The 14,750-nt window shown below is 45.3% G+C and overlaps 4 protein-coding genes across 4 annotated transcripts; 2 read left to right on the forward strand and 2 right to left on the reverse strand.

Moving 5' to 3' along the window:
- Positions 1-544: 544 nt before the first annotated feature.
- Positions 545-2,511, forward strand: PDC1 (alpha-keto acid decarboxylase family protein; the record flags this gene model as incomplete). Its single annotated transcript, XM_033567587.1, has 5 exons — positions 545-653; positions 716-796; positions 863-2,087; positions 2,142-2,349; positions 2,404-2,511. The coding sequence occupies 5 exons, from the start codon at positions 545-547 to the stop codon at positions 2,509-2,511; spliced, it is 1,731 nt and encodes a 576-aa protein (XP_033429582.1).
- Positions 2,512-4,096: 1,585 nt separating this feature from the next.
- ATNIH1004_002903 (uncharacterized protein) lies at positions 4,097-7,035 on the reverse strand (the record flags this gene model as incomplete). The annotated part of the gene is made up of 8 exons (XM_033567588.1): positions 4,097-4,292; positions 4,341-4,446; positions 4,504-4,614; positions 4,665-4,915; positions 4,969-5,132; positions 5,204-5,666; positions 6,025-6,623; positions 6,736-7,035. The coding sequence occupies 8 exons, from the start codon at positions 7,033-7,035 to the stop codon at positions 4,097-4,099; spliced, it is 2,190 nt and encodes a 729-aa protein (XP_033429583.1).
- Positions 7,036-9,173: 2,138 nt separating this feature from the next.
- Positions 9,174-10,081, reverse strand: ATNIH1004_002904 (pyridoxamine 5'-phosphate oxidase family protein; the record flags this gene model as incomplete). Its single annotated transcript, XM_033567589.1, has 2 exons — positions 9,174-9,940; positions 10,066-10,081. 2 exons carry the CDS (start codon positions 10,079-10,081, stop codon positions 9,174-9,176), a joined length of 783 nt encoding a protein of 260 aa, XP_033429584.1.
- A 2,986-nt stretch (positions 10,082-13,067) lies between these two features.
- On the forward strand, positions 13,068-14,003 carry ATNIH1004_002905 (phosphatidylserine decarboxylase; the record flags this gene model as incomplete). Its single annotated transcript, XM_033567590.1, has 1 exon — positions 13,068-14,003. One exon carries the CDS (start codon positions 13,068-13,070, stop codon positions 14,001-14,003), a length of 936 nt encoding a protein of 311 aa, XP_033429585.1.
- Between the last annotated feature and the right edge of the window lie 747 nt (positions 14,004-14,750).

A 14,750-nucleotide genomic window follows, 5' to 3' on the forward strand; every position in this document is an offset into this window, starting at 1 on the left:
ACTCTCCCGTTGCCTTGTGGTCTAGAACTTTCCATGGGATCACCATGTACCGCGTAGCCAGTGGTTGTTGCTGTTTGTCTGCTACTACTGACTAGTATTATTCTTATGGCTGGGATTGCAGAAGGGCTAGAACTCAGCCATCTCCCAATCGCCCTAGTGTCTCCCGATCCTGTTACTGTCTTGTTTGGGAACTTTGTAACAATGGTGTTATATCCAAACATAGTCGACCCAGCACGGTTTTTATCTAATCACTATCTTGCCACAGGTTTTTGGTATTGGATGGGGTGTAGACCCGCAAGTTCGGCGGCTATACCACTTCCTATTGAAACTATGACATCACTTTCTGCCCATGACGTATGACAGGTTTCTTACTTCTTCGGGCTCTTCGAGACCTTTTTGTGGTGTTGCACAGGTCCTCCGTGTTCCAGTAATGCCAATCAAAGACCTTCTGGCCTTATTTCTGACCTTACTTCTGACCTCCGCTATTTCAACCAGCAACGTACTCCCTTCTTCTCGCCTTTCCTTCAAATAGTGAGATTCCGACATGGCGACTGACATAGCAACAAGGGAGCTTCGCAAGCCCGTCGATATTGCCGAATACCTCTTCCTTCGACTCCATGAAGTTGGAATTCGTGCAGTTCATGGTGTTCCAGGTGAGTGACTCCCAGAAAAGTGCTCGTGTCTAGTTTACTAACAGCTACTTACTTCACACCAGGTGACTACAATCTTGCTGCACTAGACTATTTGCCAAAATGTGGTCTTCATTGGGTAGGAAACTGCAATGAGCTTAATGCCGGTATGTTCAACATGTCGTTTGATATTATGGAAAGAAATATGAATGTTTAGCTTCAATATGCTACAGGATATGCCGCCGACGGCTACGCTCGGGTTACTGGCATTAGTGCCCTTATAACTACATTCGGAGTGGGAGAGCTCTCGGCACTCAATGCTCTCGCAGGCGCTTATTCTGAGTTTGTGTCTATTATCCACATTGTTGGTCAACCACATACGGCATCGCAAAGAGACGGGATGCTACTGCACCATACGCTGGGTAACGGGGATTTTAATGTATTTGCAAGAATAAGCACAGACATCTCCTGTGCCACCGCACATTTGACCCATACCCATGAAGTAGCAACTCTCATAGATCATGCTATCCGAGAGTGCTGGATTCGCAGCCGACCAGTTTATATAACCCTTCCCACTGATATGATTGGAAAAAAAATCGAGGGTGAAAGACTTGACACTCCAATTGATCTTTCGCTACCTCCAAATGATCCCGAGAAAGAGGACTATGTGGTTAATGTTGTTCTGAAATATCTGCACGCTGCGAAGAACCCAGTTATTCTCGCGGATGCGTGCGCCATCCGCCATCGTGTCCTTGATGAACTTCATGACTTGATGGAAGTCTCTGGCCTGCCTACTTTTGTAGCGCCTATGGGGAAAGGTGCAGTAGATGAGACTCGTAAAAACTACGGTGGTGTATATGCTGGAACAGGGTCAAACCCCGGTGTCCGTGAGCAAGTCGAATCTTCAGATCTAATTCTGAGTATTGGAGGAGTAAAGTCCGACTTTAATACTTCGGGGTTTTCTTACCGAATCGGACAGCTGAATACCATCGATTTCCACTCTACATTTGTACGTGTTCGATATTCTGAATACCCAGACGTCAACATGAAAGGAGTTCTGCGGAAAGTAACTCAAAAATTGGGTGCTGTCAACGCTCAACAAGTACGACCTATTGCAAACATCGTGCCTAATAGTGAAAAAAATTCAGCTACTCAAGCAATCACGCACGCATGGCTCTGGCCAACCATCGGAGAGTGGTTGAAAGAAAATGACATTGTTATTACGGAAACAGGGACTGCAAATTTTGGTATTTGGGATACTCGCTTCCCTCACGGCGTCACTTCTATTAGCCAAGTCTTGTGGGGTAGCATTGGCTATTCACTCGGTGCCTGCCAAGGCGCTGCACTGGCTGCAAAGGAAAAGAATCGGCGTACTGTGCTGTTTATCGGTGATGGGAGCCTGCAGCTTACTGCACAGGAACTCAGCACTATAATCAGAAACGATCTCAACCCTGTTATGTAAGAAAACTGCTGCCCATATTTATCCCCCAAGTTATCACTAATTGGTTCTAGCTTCGTCATCTGCAATAAAGGATATACCATCGAGCGGTACATCCATGGATGGGACCAAGGCTACAACGACATTCAACCTTGGGATTTCAAGACTCTCCCTACAGTGTTTGGGGCCATGAACAAGTACAAAGGGTATAGGGTGAAGACTCGAGATGAGTTAATCAATCTTTTCGCGAACAAGGAGTTTTCCTCGGCGCCCTATTTACAAGTATGTCGAGGATTCCACTATTTAGATTACCTACCGATGCTAACCAGGAACCAGCTGGTGGAACTCCACATGCCTCGTGACGATGCTCCAGCGAGCTTGAAGATAACAGCCGAAGCAGCAGCATCGAGAAATGAATGTGATCCATATATCATTGGCCAGTAGGGAGCCTGTTATCTTTTTTTTTTTTTTTTTTTTTTCCCTCTCTCTCCCTCCCTTACCCCCTCAGTACTACTTATCCTGCGGAAAGGAGAGGAATGAAAGACATCATGAAGAGCAGTATGAAACTAACAAATTTACTTGAATGAACTACTTATGGTGTATCAATAAGCCATTTTACGCTCGTAAATCCAAGGACGATTTATAGAGTTCCCCCTGCATACAGAATTTAGAGTCTTAGTCCGGTGACTGAGGGTATACTCGTTGGTAGTGCGTGGATGCCAGTGCCTGAGTGTGTAGCGGGCAGGACCCGCAAAGTGCTCGAGCCTGTATACTGGGCACTCGCGTAGTCTCTAGTCGATCATTGCAAGTGCAGTATAAGTGCTAGCACAGCGATCTTGAGGGGGAATTTTGTGAATTAAGGCTTGATCGGGTAAACTATAGAGCTTCATATACGGAATATATTCCGTATAGAATCAGATTGATTTCCAATTAATCCGATGTTCATCTTGTATATAAACCCTCAAGTTTAAAGAAGTGAATTAGAACAACTTTAATCTTCGTCTGTACTACAACAGTCGGTGCCGGGTTTTATTTGGAACGCATAATACTTTGTTATATAGCCAAAACTTTTAGTTTATTTACAATGGAATTACACCCACGGGTCTGTTTTGTTAAAAACGAACGACCCGGGAGTGCAAAGTTGTAGCATTGATCCTCTGGTAGTAATACGGATTATCTTGAGATCGCTGTCCTACCTGGATGGGTACTGTATTGTCCACCAACACAATAGGGTGATAATTAATGTCAATCCAGTGACCGCATTTTTTCCTCAAACGAATGTAATAAATACACCAATATGGTGAGCTTACGAGGTCGAACCAGTATAGTTAATCGAGAGAAGACTGAGAATAGATGTCAATAGTAAACATTATCAGCATCCGTAAGGACTGCTCGAAGTTGATTCAGCTTTGGTATGACTCTCCTGGTGATGGCACAGCAAAAAATAGACCTAAAGCCAGAAAAGCGTTTTGTTTTCTCTGTATGGGACATCCAATTGCTTCAAAAAATCCAGTGAGGCATCGATCATGGACGGGGAACCAGACAACAATGCGACCTTGGACACGTTATCTCCTTTAAAGTCGTGTTGTCTGAGAAAATTCAAATCTACTCGCCCCTCTTTGCGAAAGAGCACGAATTCATCCGGATGACTTTTCGCCAGGCTATCCAATTCCTCGCAGAGAGGGACAACGCTGCCCTCGTGGTTGGCATACACAAGGTGAATCATTGGCATCTTAACTGAGGGCCCATCTTTGAATTCATATTTTAGAATGTGTATAAGGAGCTGATAAGCAGGAGTGATGGCTACTCCACCGACCACGAGATATATGTGGTCGAACTTATAACCCTTATGGTCGATCTGAAACCTGCAATCGCCCATATAACGGATATCACTGACAGGGCGTTTGACCTAAACCCTTTGACCCGGTTTGAGGCAGTCAAGAATGTTTGTCATTGTTCCACCAGGCCATGGCTGTTCCGATTCCCACTCTGGAGGCACTGTCTTCACAACCAGGTCAAAAGTACCGTTTTATTTATCTTCAAATATTGGCCGCGTTGGTGTGTAGTAGCGGACAGCGAGAGCGTCTTGGAAATGGTACCCGAGTTGAAGATTATGGCAGGCATCCAGCCCAAGCGGCTTGTCGGAAAGCAGCTTAAATGTGTACCGGTGAAAGAGACTGTCTTGGGACAAGGGCTCCTTTTTGTGGAATGCCACCTCGGTCCATCTGTACCATGTCAGCGGCATCTCGAGAAAACGATGCAAGAATACTTACCGATGCTGTCTTGTTGCAAATTTATCGTCGTGTGGCCTATCGTTCTTTTTTGCTTGCTCATCCCGATATTTCTTGACATTGTCGTCGAGGACACCGACGATATATTCTGGAAAGGACTGGTAAGAAATATTGTGCGTACTAGAGGGACAACCCTATCACTAACCACTTGCCCAGCTCCTCACATCATCTCTGTTCTCAGCGTGGAAAATGTCAAACTCCTCCGTTGTAGATGGATTTAACCTCCCTGCGTGTGCTAGAATTGTGCTCTTGCCAGCTGGATGCTTGTAGTCTCCTGTGCTTTTAAGGTACTTGGTGAAGTCATACCAAAATCATTCAGTACAACATAACATTTATCTTCTGTGCTGCCTTCTTGAATTTCCTGTACAGTGAACTCCCGGGGTAGACACGGAGGCGGATCTTGTATATCCTGAAGTTGTCGTTCACCGGAAGGTTTCATCCAGCCAGAGGTCCCGTTCCCTTGCTCACAGGGGTGGAGGAAACAGACAATAGTCTCGTCACTCTGAGAGTCTTCTAAGGTTTCACGTTTCAGGGTGCACCAACAGTTGTTTAGCAAACTAGGAATTATTAGTGATATTGTGGCCCTCGCATGTAACATATGGTTACCTACCCCAAAAGGTTCCAGATTGGATGCTCCGGCTGAGTATGTTTGGAGGAATCGTAACAGCGGACTGCAATGCTGGGTGCCTCGCAAAGTTCAGCTCTTTTGATATCGATATACCAGTGGATCCAGGCCCAGAACTTGTTAACATGTCGGAGCGCGTTTTGGGGAAGCTAATAGCATGTCAGTAGAGTAATCCAGTCTTAAGGAATCAGCAGCCCCACGAGCTACAAATATAAATTACCGTTCTGACACACGGACGCCAATTCTTGCCTTTATCTAGACTGACTTCAACGTTCTTGACCTCCTGGCCTCCTCCACTATATGCAAATCCTTGCACGCGGTATCCCTCTTCTGGGTCAATGCCTTCTACTTTAACCAGCTCCTTGTGTGCAAGCTTTACAACGACCAAATTTGGGACCTGTTCGTTGCAGGCCGTGCTCGCGTGCTTAAACATAATCTTCGCGAGGTCCGATTCCCCATCCTTGATAGAACTTGGCAGGACGTGAATGTTGTTCTTGTGGTAATAGTTGTCGCTCCCGTCCGACCCCCAAATTTTCGTTAGCCATTTGACCCATTGGTCACCAACATAACCAGGTATCACCAATGCCAACGGAAATCCATGGTCTGGGGGCAGGAGAGCATCATTCATCTTGTAAGCCAAGAGAACGTCGTTTGTCTGATCTAGGGCGTAGTCAAGCGGGATACTTGTAGAGAAATTCCGTGCTCATCAAGCTTTTCAGCACCCTCAAAATAAACACATCGCCGGGGCCCCGTCGGCTGGAGATCGGGTTCATCTCCTTGGATAGATCGGAGAATATCGCTGAGAAGCGCTCCTTTCCAGTATGCGCAGCTGACGGCCGCGGGACCCCAGTCAAAGCCTGATGTTTTGCGGATCATGTTCAGCTCTTTCCGCCTATTTGCAGCGCTCACTACCGCAATAGGAAGATTAATTGGTTGAAAACGAGTGAGATCGTCCATTGTGAACTCTTTCGTTTCTCCCCACTTTACCTCTACGTTGTGTTTGGCCCACAGTAGACAAGGCACTGCCCCTCGATTACTCACATAGTGCAGATGATTCGGAGTGGTAACCCAGCTTTAAAAAGTTTGTCTATCTGAGGCTCTGCATTCATCGGATAGTTTCCGTTATTCCGAATTCGTTCCGATGACCGAGTGACCCAGTTATCAACGGTGAACTGGTCAGCCTCATCGATGGTGATGGGATACTCAACCTCAGCCATGGGTGAACGGCCTTGACCATCGTAGCTGCGGATAGACGCCACAAAATCTATTTCACGGCTGAGAGCCTTGACCAGCCCTTCATTTGTGGAAGTGTCGATTAGTTCATTGCCCTTATTGTGTCCGTTGATGCCGCTGTCTTGATTTATTCGATCGAGATGGTTTTCGTCCAGATTTGTGACATTCTCAGGGTCTATGTTGTTACCATCGCTTTTGTGTTTAGCTCGAGAATATTTGTCGGTTTTCGGATCCCTGTTATTTTGCTTTATGTCCTTCGGCTCCCTTGCGTCTATCTCATGTTTCTTCTCGACGACTGGCGGCTGGCAACCGCCAGTGAACTGGTCTTCCTTGAGCCACTTCTCAGTAGTGGGCAATGTCGGTCGCCAACCGATGGGGTAAAGGTCAGAATGCCTTAAATAGTCATCCTAAAAAGAGTTTATCAGCTCCAGTGACTCACTACAACCAGTTACCACTAGTGCGCGCTACAATACGGTTCAAACTAGCATGGGGGTGGAGGAATGAACAAAGTTTCCTTACATCCTGAGCCTCCACGAAGTCTTTCACTGTCTTGCATGTATGACAATATGGTTCCTTTCTCACTGGTGGCACGACCACCCAGTTCGTTTGGCTGTAGTTAGTCTCCAGATCACCCATCTCTTTCACTGGCAAATTCTCTTCTGATGGTCGGTCGCCTTCATTTACGACAGCCGAATTGCCTTGTTTATGACCACGGAAGCGTAAATTGTCCCTAGGGGCCTCACCCCCGTCCAGCCCAAACCGAATATTCGGGGATGAGGACCCTATATCATTGTCTTCCCAAATGACTGTAACGGGCATCTGGACAGAGGGCAAAAGAAGCAAGCAATTGAATGAGTGAGTGAACCAAAAAAATAACTAGGTGCTGAATCTCATACTTTAGAGTATCAAAAGAGACTTCGTCAAGGAATAAATATACCGCCAATTTATAGCAGTTTTTTCTACATCAGCCCAATACGCCACCTATGAAGTCCTAAGGGAAATGTGTGCCCTGCTTCTTGGTTGTTGTAGGATCCGACCCACCCGGTCCGTCGCGTAATAAACTGACATTTTTGCCAGTGTCGTATCTCAAAAGGTAGCTCATTCCTATTGCGTACATTCCAGATGCCAACTGGATAGTCTGAGTGCGGTTGGAAGCAAAGGTGCCTAAGGGAGTAGAGAGCTCCACATATCTGCTTTGTCTCTCTTTTTTTCGGTTTTATTTTACGTATCTTTGTTTATTTCGCCAGTTGGGGCAGCCCGCACTTCGGCTGGCTCGCGGTAATGGTGGGATCATCAGTTGAAGAAAGCTAATTGCCCGGTCACAAAATAGTAGATTCAGCCCCTGTCCTGCATATTGGTAACTTTCGAAATTCAATGTGCCGCAGCCAATTTCAATAGGTTTTCATATCTGCTGTATTTTGTAACTTTTACAGCATTCAAAGATATTTTTATGTGGGCACTATTCTATATGTGTAAGGAGTACTAAGGACAGGTGCATTGAAAGGCGTGTGGTACTCTGTAAAAATGCATCAGTCAAACTACGCATATCCATGTATTCAGCAATGTTCAATTAAATATAATATAATTTGTGTTCGAGTATAAAGTAGCATTATTCTGAATCCGGTTATGGTGGTATAAATCTAGAAATTGCATCTTTCTTTCTCTTTGATGAATTTGTATTAATCACGTCACTTCAGGTTCATTAAGTCTGTATGATAGTCCGGACTCTCAGTGTAAGTCTGGCTGGGTATGTGGGATAGGGTCTTCATAGTGTTGTTTGTGAGCGGTGTAATCCCTGGAGCCACACTTTGTGACAATTGTAGTAAGTTATCTACGGAAGAAGACATTTGATCAATTGATTTAACTAGGCTAAGAAACGGCCACAAATAACAGATCACTGTATGACTGTCAAAGGTGCGTGTCAAGCGTGAAGGTAAGGAAAACAAGCGTGACAGTGGCTGCGCCTTATTGATCTCCTTCTGTTCTGGGCCATTACAGCCTAAGGCTGCAGCAACGTGTCCCACCGGGCATGTAGCTGGTTACCCTATGTAATTTACCTTGGACAAGGTCCTGCACATTGTAACCTAAGAAAGTCCCCAATTTTGATTTCAAACCTTGTCTGCAGTTTACAGTATCCCTCGTCCGGAGGGTGTGGGGAGATCTATTCCTACCAGAAATTAGAATTCAAACGAGTGGGCCTATAAGGACTATATATAGCATTGAGAATGTGAACATCCTAGTTGCGAAATTGCCCATTCACTACAGTAGCCCCCTCGACGAGTCACATGTAGTATAGACCTAGTGATCCACGCAGGTATGAGGTGGATATCCTGTAATTCTCTCTTATCTTCTGTGATTTCATACTACTTGTAAACTATTCCAATGACATTTACTTGGTGGGCTCGGAATCAGCAGCCTCTAGGCTTGTGGGAGACATGTGATGTAAGTGCAAACAGTTATGTGTTTACTACACTGATCTTCTGGTATTAACGGTAGCCTACGTTGTACTATTCCCATCAATCCATATTTTTGGGGAATAGCTCACCCTCCACTCGTCACCACTTGGCGCGAAGATCAATATTATATACTTGGTATGGTTGCCATATTGACTGTTTCCGAATGGCAGGTTAACTGTCTCCTGGTACAAAATACCATCGACCTCAGATTCGGCTACGGGGTGTATGCTACTTGTTAATGTGTTTCTAATCATAACGTTCGTTTTATTCAATTTGTTGCCATTAATGGATGTACTGTAGCTGCTGATGTTCTGAAATAATACAGACCCTGCTTATGCCTGGACTCAATTGAATTATGATCGAACGTGAACTGGCATTATTGTAGGATATAAAGGGCCCACAAATTTTGCAAAGACAGGCGCAGATAGGCACAAACGACACTATTTTGCAGGTGGCGGCGCGTTTCTCTCTGTGATGGAAGAATAAGTAGGAAAGGCGCCATTAGACCTTGGTTTTGGACGAAACAAAAGGCCGCTTTGCCTCCACTTCTGCTTCAGCCTTATTGTCTTTGTTTCTTTGTTCAAAAAGCCTTAATAAGTGACAGGGGAGGTTTTTGTCGGTTTTCCCCGGAATCATAGAACCGTATGTCTCCCACATCGGAATCGCCCCCTCCCAATACTCTTTGCCAGTGCCCGTTTCCCAGTCTGCTTCATAGCCAAAAACATCTTGGCGCTTATGCGTGTGAGATTCCTTAGTATCAATGTCGACTCGGACAACATAAACCCGTGCAACTTCTTCATTCTTAAAAGGATGCCGAGTGTTCTCCCATTCTCCTGGGAGCATTCCCTCGACAATGTTATACAGCGCGTATACTTTTTCATTCTTTTTAATGTCCTCCTCCGTGACCTCCTCCTTACAATGGGAAGTACCGTCATAGGGGAGCAGAGTGGCAGTTCCATTGATTACTGCGGACTTGAAAGTAAACCCGTGAGCAAATGGTGTATAGCCGCAGTAGTAGCTGAATGCTTTACTGGCTGTAATCGTTACCGGAAGCCCACCTCCACTATGACTTGGAATACGACTGGCGACACACTCTGGAATGTAGCCGTGAGCATACAAGACATCTTTATCCTTTTCCGGAGTAGGTATGATTCCGCCGACCAAGTGGATCACATCTGGGAACTTTTTCCCAGACTCGGGAGGAAATGTGAAATCCAATATATGGGAAGTATTTATAACTTTTGTGGCTATTACAGGGTCATAGCAGTCTGTCGAATCAAAGGATGTTAGCAGAGGTTTTTTTTTTTTTGAAAATTTTTTTTTTTGGAATTAGAAGCATAAGAGTGTAAATTATTGCCTTTGTGCAGTTCAAGGTCTGGATTATAGCCCGGACAGTCTTCTGCTGCCATTTTGTTCAGTCGTTTGGTTAGTGTCACGTTTTATTGAGAAATCCTATTGACTGAAGAGAGTTGTATTCTATCTGTAGGAGAGGAAAGGAACAATAATGTGCGAACAGCCCCATATTTATAGTCTCGACTGATTAGATTGGAATTTTTTTAAAAAATACTTTGATTATTAATGTGTAGTATCCTCCCTCATGATGTTCTTATCCAGGGTGCCTAACAGTGTTAGCCTACTGCTTTTCCCCCCAAACACAGCTTGTTACACTGCCTGACTATGATAACGTATCATAAACAACCAGCAAAATGCATATATTATGCAAAAGGGAAAGCATTCACAACGTTGCAATATGATTTCTTCCACGCTTCAATAAAAACAATCTAGCCAACGCTAATCATTTACTAAACTATTCTCTACTAAAGAGCATATCCAGATCTATAGTATCAGGACAGATTATCAGGTAAAATAAAGGTCGATATTTTATTATATTTTACAACCTTGTTATTGTGTTACGAAAAGGTACCTCGTTGCAGAATTCGCTGGAAGGTGTAGTAGAGTGTAGCGTGCTACCACTTGCTTTAGAGCCAGCATTCCTTTCCTAAGCAGCAGCAGAATCAGTCGATACAAAACTGGTACTTTAAGTAAGTCCGTCTATTGGCCTACCATGTTGGCAGCATTTATCAAAGAACGGCATGTATCCCATGATCAGTCCCACTCGGCCGGTTGAAGGCCATTTCCCGCAGATCCTAGCGACGCGGCAGTTGTGGAGTATTCGAGGAAAGTTTGGGGCGAGTCCAATCCAACGACTTCTAGACTATTATTACAGAGACATACAAGAAGGGCTGTACTGTTATTTTACTCTGTCATTCCCGCCTGGAGTAGGGGCGATCCCATTGCGTCTACAAGCCTCGAGCTATAAAAGATTCAATGAATGCGGAACGGAAGTAGCCGATCGGTAAAATGAGGTTATTTTGTAATTGGCGCTTCGGAGATAGGTATTAGAGGCATATTCAGCAAAAGACATCCGGCAGGAAAACATGCACCCGCGAAATGGGACGAAAGGAGGGGTGAAGGCTGCCTGGATGCACCTTCGTTTCAGGCAATGTTGAAAGATACGAGGAATGCGCCTAGTACACTGGTAATGCAAAATGAGAATAGCTCACTTCTTTCATCTGATCTGGTAGATGAGGGATGATTCGATGAACACTACTGGAGGTTTCATGCTTGCTGACGTGGTTCAGCTCCGCATCTCTCTCAGGTGCATGCAACTCTCACCACTACGCCTACCCCGCCGTGGACCTGTGGAATAAAGGATTTGGAAATACAGTGGCGAGCCAAGGTGTAGTGAGCTGCAGGCAGCGGCGACTTTTAAAGTCATTTCCATCCTACCGCAGATGGCGTTCCGATCATCTCCCCCGCCCCAATGGTGCGTCTGATCCTTCCAGGACATGGTCTCATTGACCATTCAACAAAACGCAATTCGCATGCAAGCTGCACAATTGTGATTCGCTTTCACTGTAAAGGGCTGGGTGCACCTGCATTCCTGCCCCGAGCGGAACAGCGGCAGCTCCCGCAGAGGGTAGACGATGAACACAGGATGGTGCCTAAAGGGGAGAACAAAGTACTATCCAGGCCACGCAGCATCCTCTTTCCCTGTAGCCTTTACTAAGAAAATGAGGAACAGCATAACATAACACTTACATATCTCTGATCCAGAGAAAGATGTATTCGCCGCTATTCGTGCTCCAATATTCATCTTATCCGATGGCTGATACCTCAGACGTTTTGTCTACGCGTGAATATCTTCCCTAGGTTCTCCCATCAGATGGAAATGTTGATACATAGCGCTCAACGTGGAAATGACTGGTGGTTTTGTCCCTGTTCTGTGGGACGCCACCTGTGAAGGATTGGGCCAGTCCATTCCTCAGAGCCAGGTGTCAGAGAAAGCCATTGTAGATTAAAAGCGCAGTGGCTGGCTGCGCGGAAGCTATTGATATGCCCGTTAGCCTTTTGTCCATATCCGTATGGTTAATTCCGTTCTAGGTCTGCCGTATGATGTGTCCCCGAAGATGAATATACTTGGATAGCGTGCATTTGCTGATCGAGAACCCGGTTACGCTCATGCAAAAAACGAGCTTGGTCACTGGGGCTGTATTATATCAGTATGTCCGGTTGATTCATACCTAATACCAACCAAGCCAATCAGTCACTATGGCCGACTCTCAGTTCACCACATACTAGGTTAGTCAGAGGCGGGCGTTAGCTAGCTGAATGATACCTATGCATCCGACTGACATTCAGCTGCATATCAATCCCCAATCACATAGTTGTCATGCACGAGGTTCGTTGTGCCTCCAGTGTATTCAGCTAGGTAGCGTAGTACTTTGTTCGGTGCATCCAGAATATAGAAAAGCCCTCTGTCCAGTGAAAACGACTCCCTATCATTCCGATGCGAGTGTTGGCAACCTACGTTAGGCTGGCGGCCGACTTCTGTAGGGAGTTTGTTGAACTTCAAGCCAATGGGATGGTTTTCACTTTGCACCGCAGTTCAACGATGGCTTCGAGGACTAGGCTTGTCCTGGGCTAGACCTAGCCTTCTGATAACGCTCACTTACGTCTAGTATTCGAATTGGACTGTATCTGCAAATACACCTCAATCTGTGGGTTTTGATGGTCGATGGCACCCTACTCGCTCTATACGACAGTTACATTCCACTGTTGTTTAACGTTCCTGGGGTTCCGTTTCACTACACAGTTGTGTGGTGACTTGGATGAGGTCTTAACTTATATATACCTGAGACAACCGCAAGACCTATCTCATTTTACTTTTTGAACAACCTTCCCCTTCTAGCTGCCCATCATGTCTACCCTCGTCCTCAATGAGCCTATCGCTTGTGACCTTCGTGGCTATGTCTTTCGCAGGGTACATAGGTTTGAAGCCTTTGAAAAGCAATCACTTCAGCCATTGATCCAGCTGGTGGCGGTGCTGAAGATATGGCTGCCGAGAAGATCGGAACATTGGAAGACTATCTCCGGTTCGTCGATAGCCTTCTCAGATGGGTCCCGAAAGTGTCATCTGAACAAGATGAGCTCTTGAGGAAGATCCTCGTCTTCAATTGGGTATTCGAGCAGCCAAGTCTCAGGGATCTGCAAACCCCCATCAAACCCGAGAACTCCAATGACGATTTAACATGGCTATCGTACTGGCTTGTCACATTTGCGCGGGAACAGGGAAATTTCATGAATCGACCTGAATCTATGGGATCTGTGTACTCCTTCCATATTAATAGCAAATACGACAAAGAGAAGAGTCTCTGGGCGGAGCCAGAGTCTGGATGGCTATCCTTCAATCACTGGTTTGCCAGAGAGTGGAAGGATATTAACCAGGCTCGCCCGCTTGACAGAGAACGGGACTCAAATATCATTGTCCATGCCGCAGATTCTTTGTATGATGGTAATTGGGATATTGTTGATGGTATTGTCAATATACCAGAACCCTCCATTCGTACTAAGGGAATCAGGTACCCTATCCAAAAATTGCTTCAAACCGTCGACAGCGACGTGTACAAGAACGGCAGCTTCATGCATGCATTTCTAGCGCCCAATGACTACCACTGTCAACACGCTCCTGTTAGTGGAAAAGTGATCAAAATAAAAAATATCCAAGATCAAGCTTATCTTCAAGTCCGGAAGAAAAAGGGTCAAAATGGCCTTACATTGGACAGAGGGCTGATCCGTGATCCCGATGAGATTAAAAGACGCCAAGACCAAAGGAAACGTCAAAACCTAGGAGATATCGATGCGCGGATTATGCGGGGTATCAATGGTGTCAAATTCGCGGGCTCATCGAGATCGAGACACCAGAACATGGGAGAGTCGCAGTCCTGCCTATTGGAATGGCTCAAGTTTCCTCCGTGGTTATCACGGTAAGGGAGGGCCAGGCAGTTGAAAAGGGACAGAACATAGCCTACTTCCAATTTGGTGGCTCGGACGTTGTTATCGTCTTTCAAAAGAGAGTGAAATATCGTCCCGGTCTTGAGCCAAATAAAACTAAGCTCAATGTGAGGGAGAAATTGGCAACATTTGCATAACTCGCAATCGGGACGTCCACCTCACACGCTCTAAACATGATCAGTTTATATGAATTTGGGGTGTCCCCATCAGATTGTTATGCTGTTATTGCGCGTGGTATTTTCTGGTTTAACAGGCTCCTAGTACAAAGAGTCCAATTCAGCAAGATGTTGATCCTAATAAGTCTTAATGTAGAACTGTAACCATCTACAAACTTTGATGTAAAACTAATGATGCATTTTAATTCCACAATATGGATGTGTACCCCGACCTCTCGTTTTGGCGATTTGCACGATATATCATATCACTCTCGCGATCATCTGTCTATGTCTGTATAAGGAACCGACGGTCAAGCCCACGCTCTCCACTTCCAAGGGCAAGACAAAAAAAAGAACCCTAAGGAACCTAAGTTCATACCAATACACGTCACATTGATCTAGAACCATGCAACAGCATAAAAGACACACGGACTTAGAAGATGGGACTTGAGAAACATACTATAAGTTTCAAAGGTTATGTCACATCAACTCAAGACAACGGAAGGAGACATTGTAACGTAATCGGTAAGCCAGTCGGCCACCTCCGTATTCCATATAAAATGGCACT

This window comes from Aspergillus tanneri (assembly GCF_003426965.1).
Source record: "Aspergillus tanneri strain NIH1004 chromosome Unknown AapTan_1_pilon_pilon_pilon, whole genome shotgun sequence".
Taxonomy (NCBI): Eukaryota; Fungi; Ascomycota; class Eurotiomycetes; order Eurotiales; family Aspergillaceae; genus Aspergillus; species Aspergillus tanneri.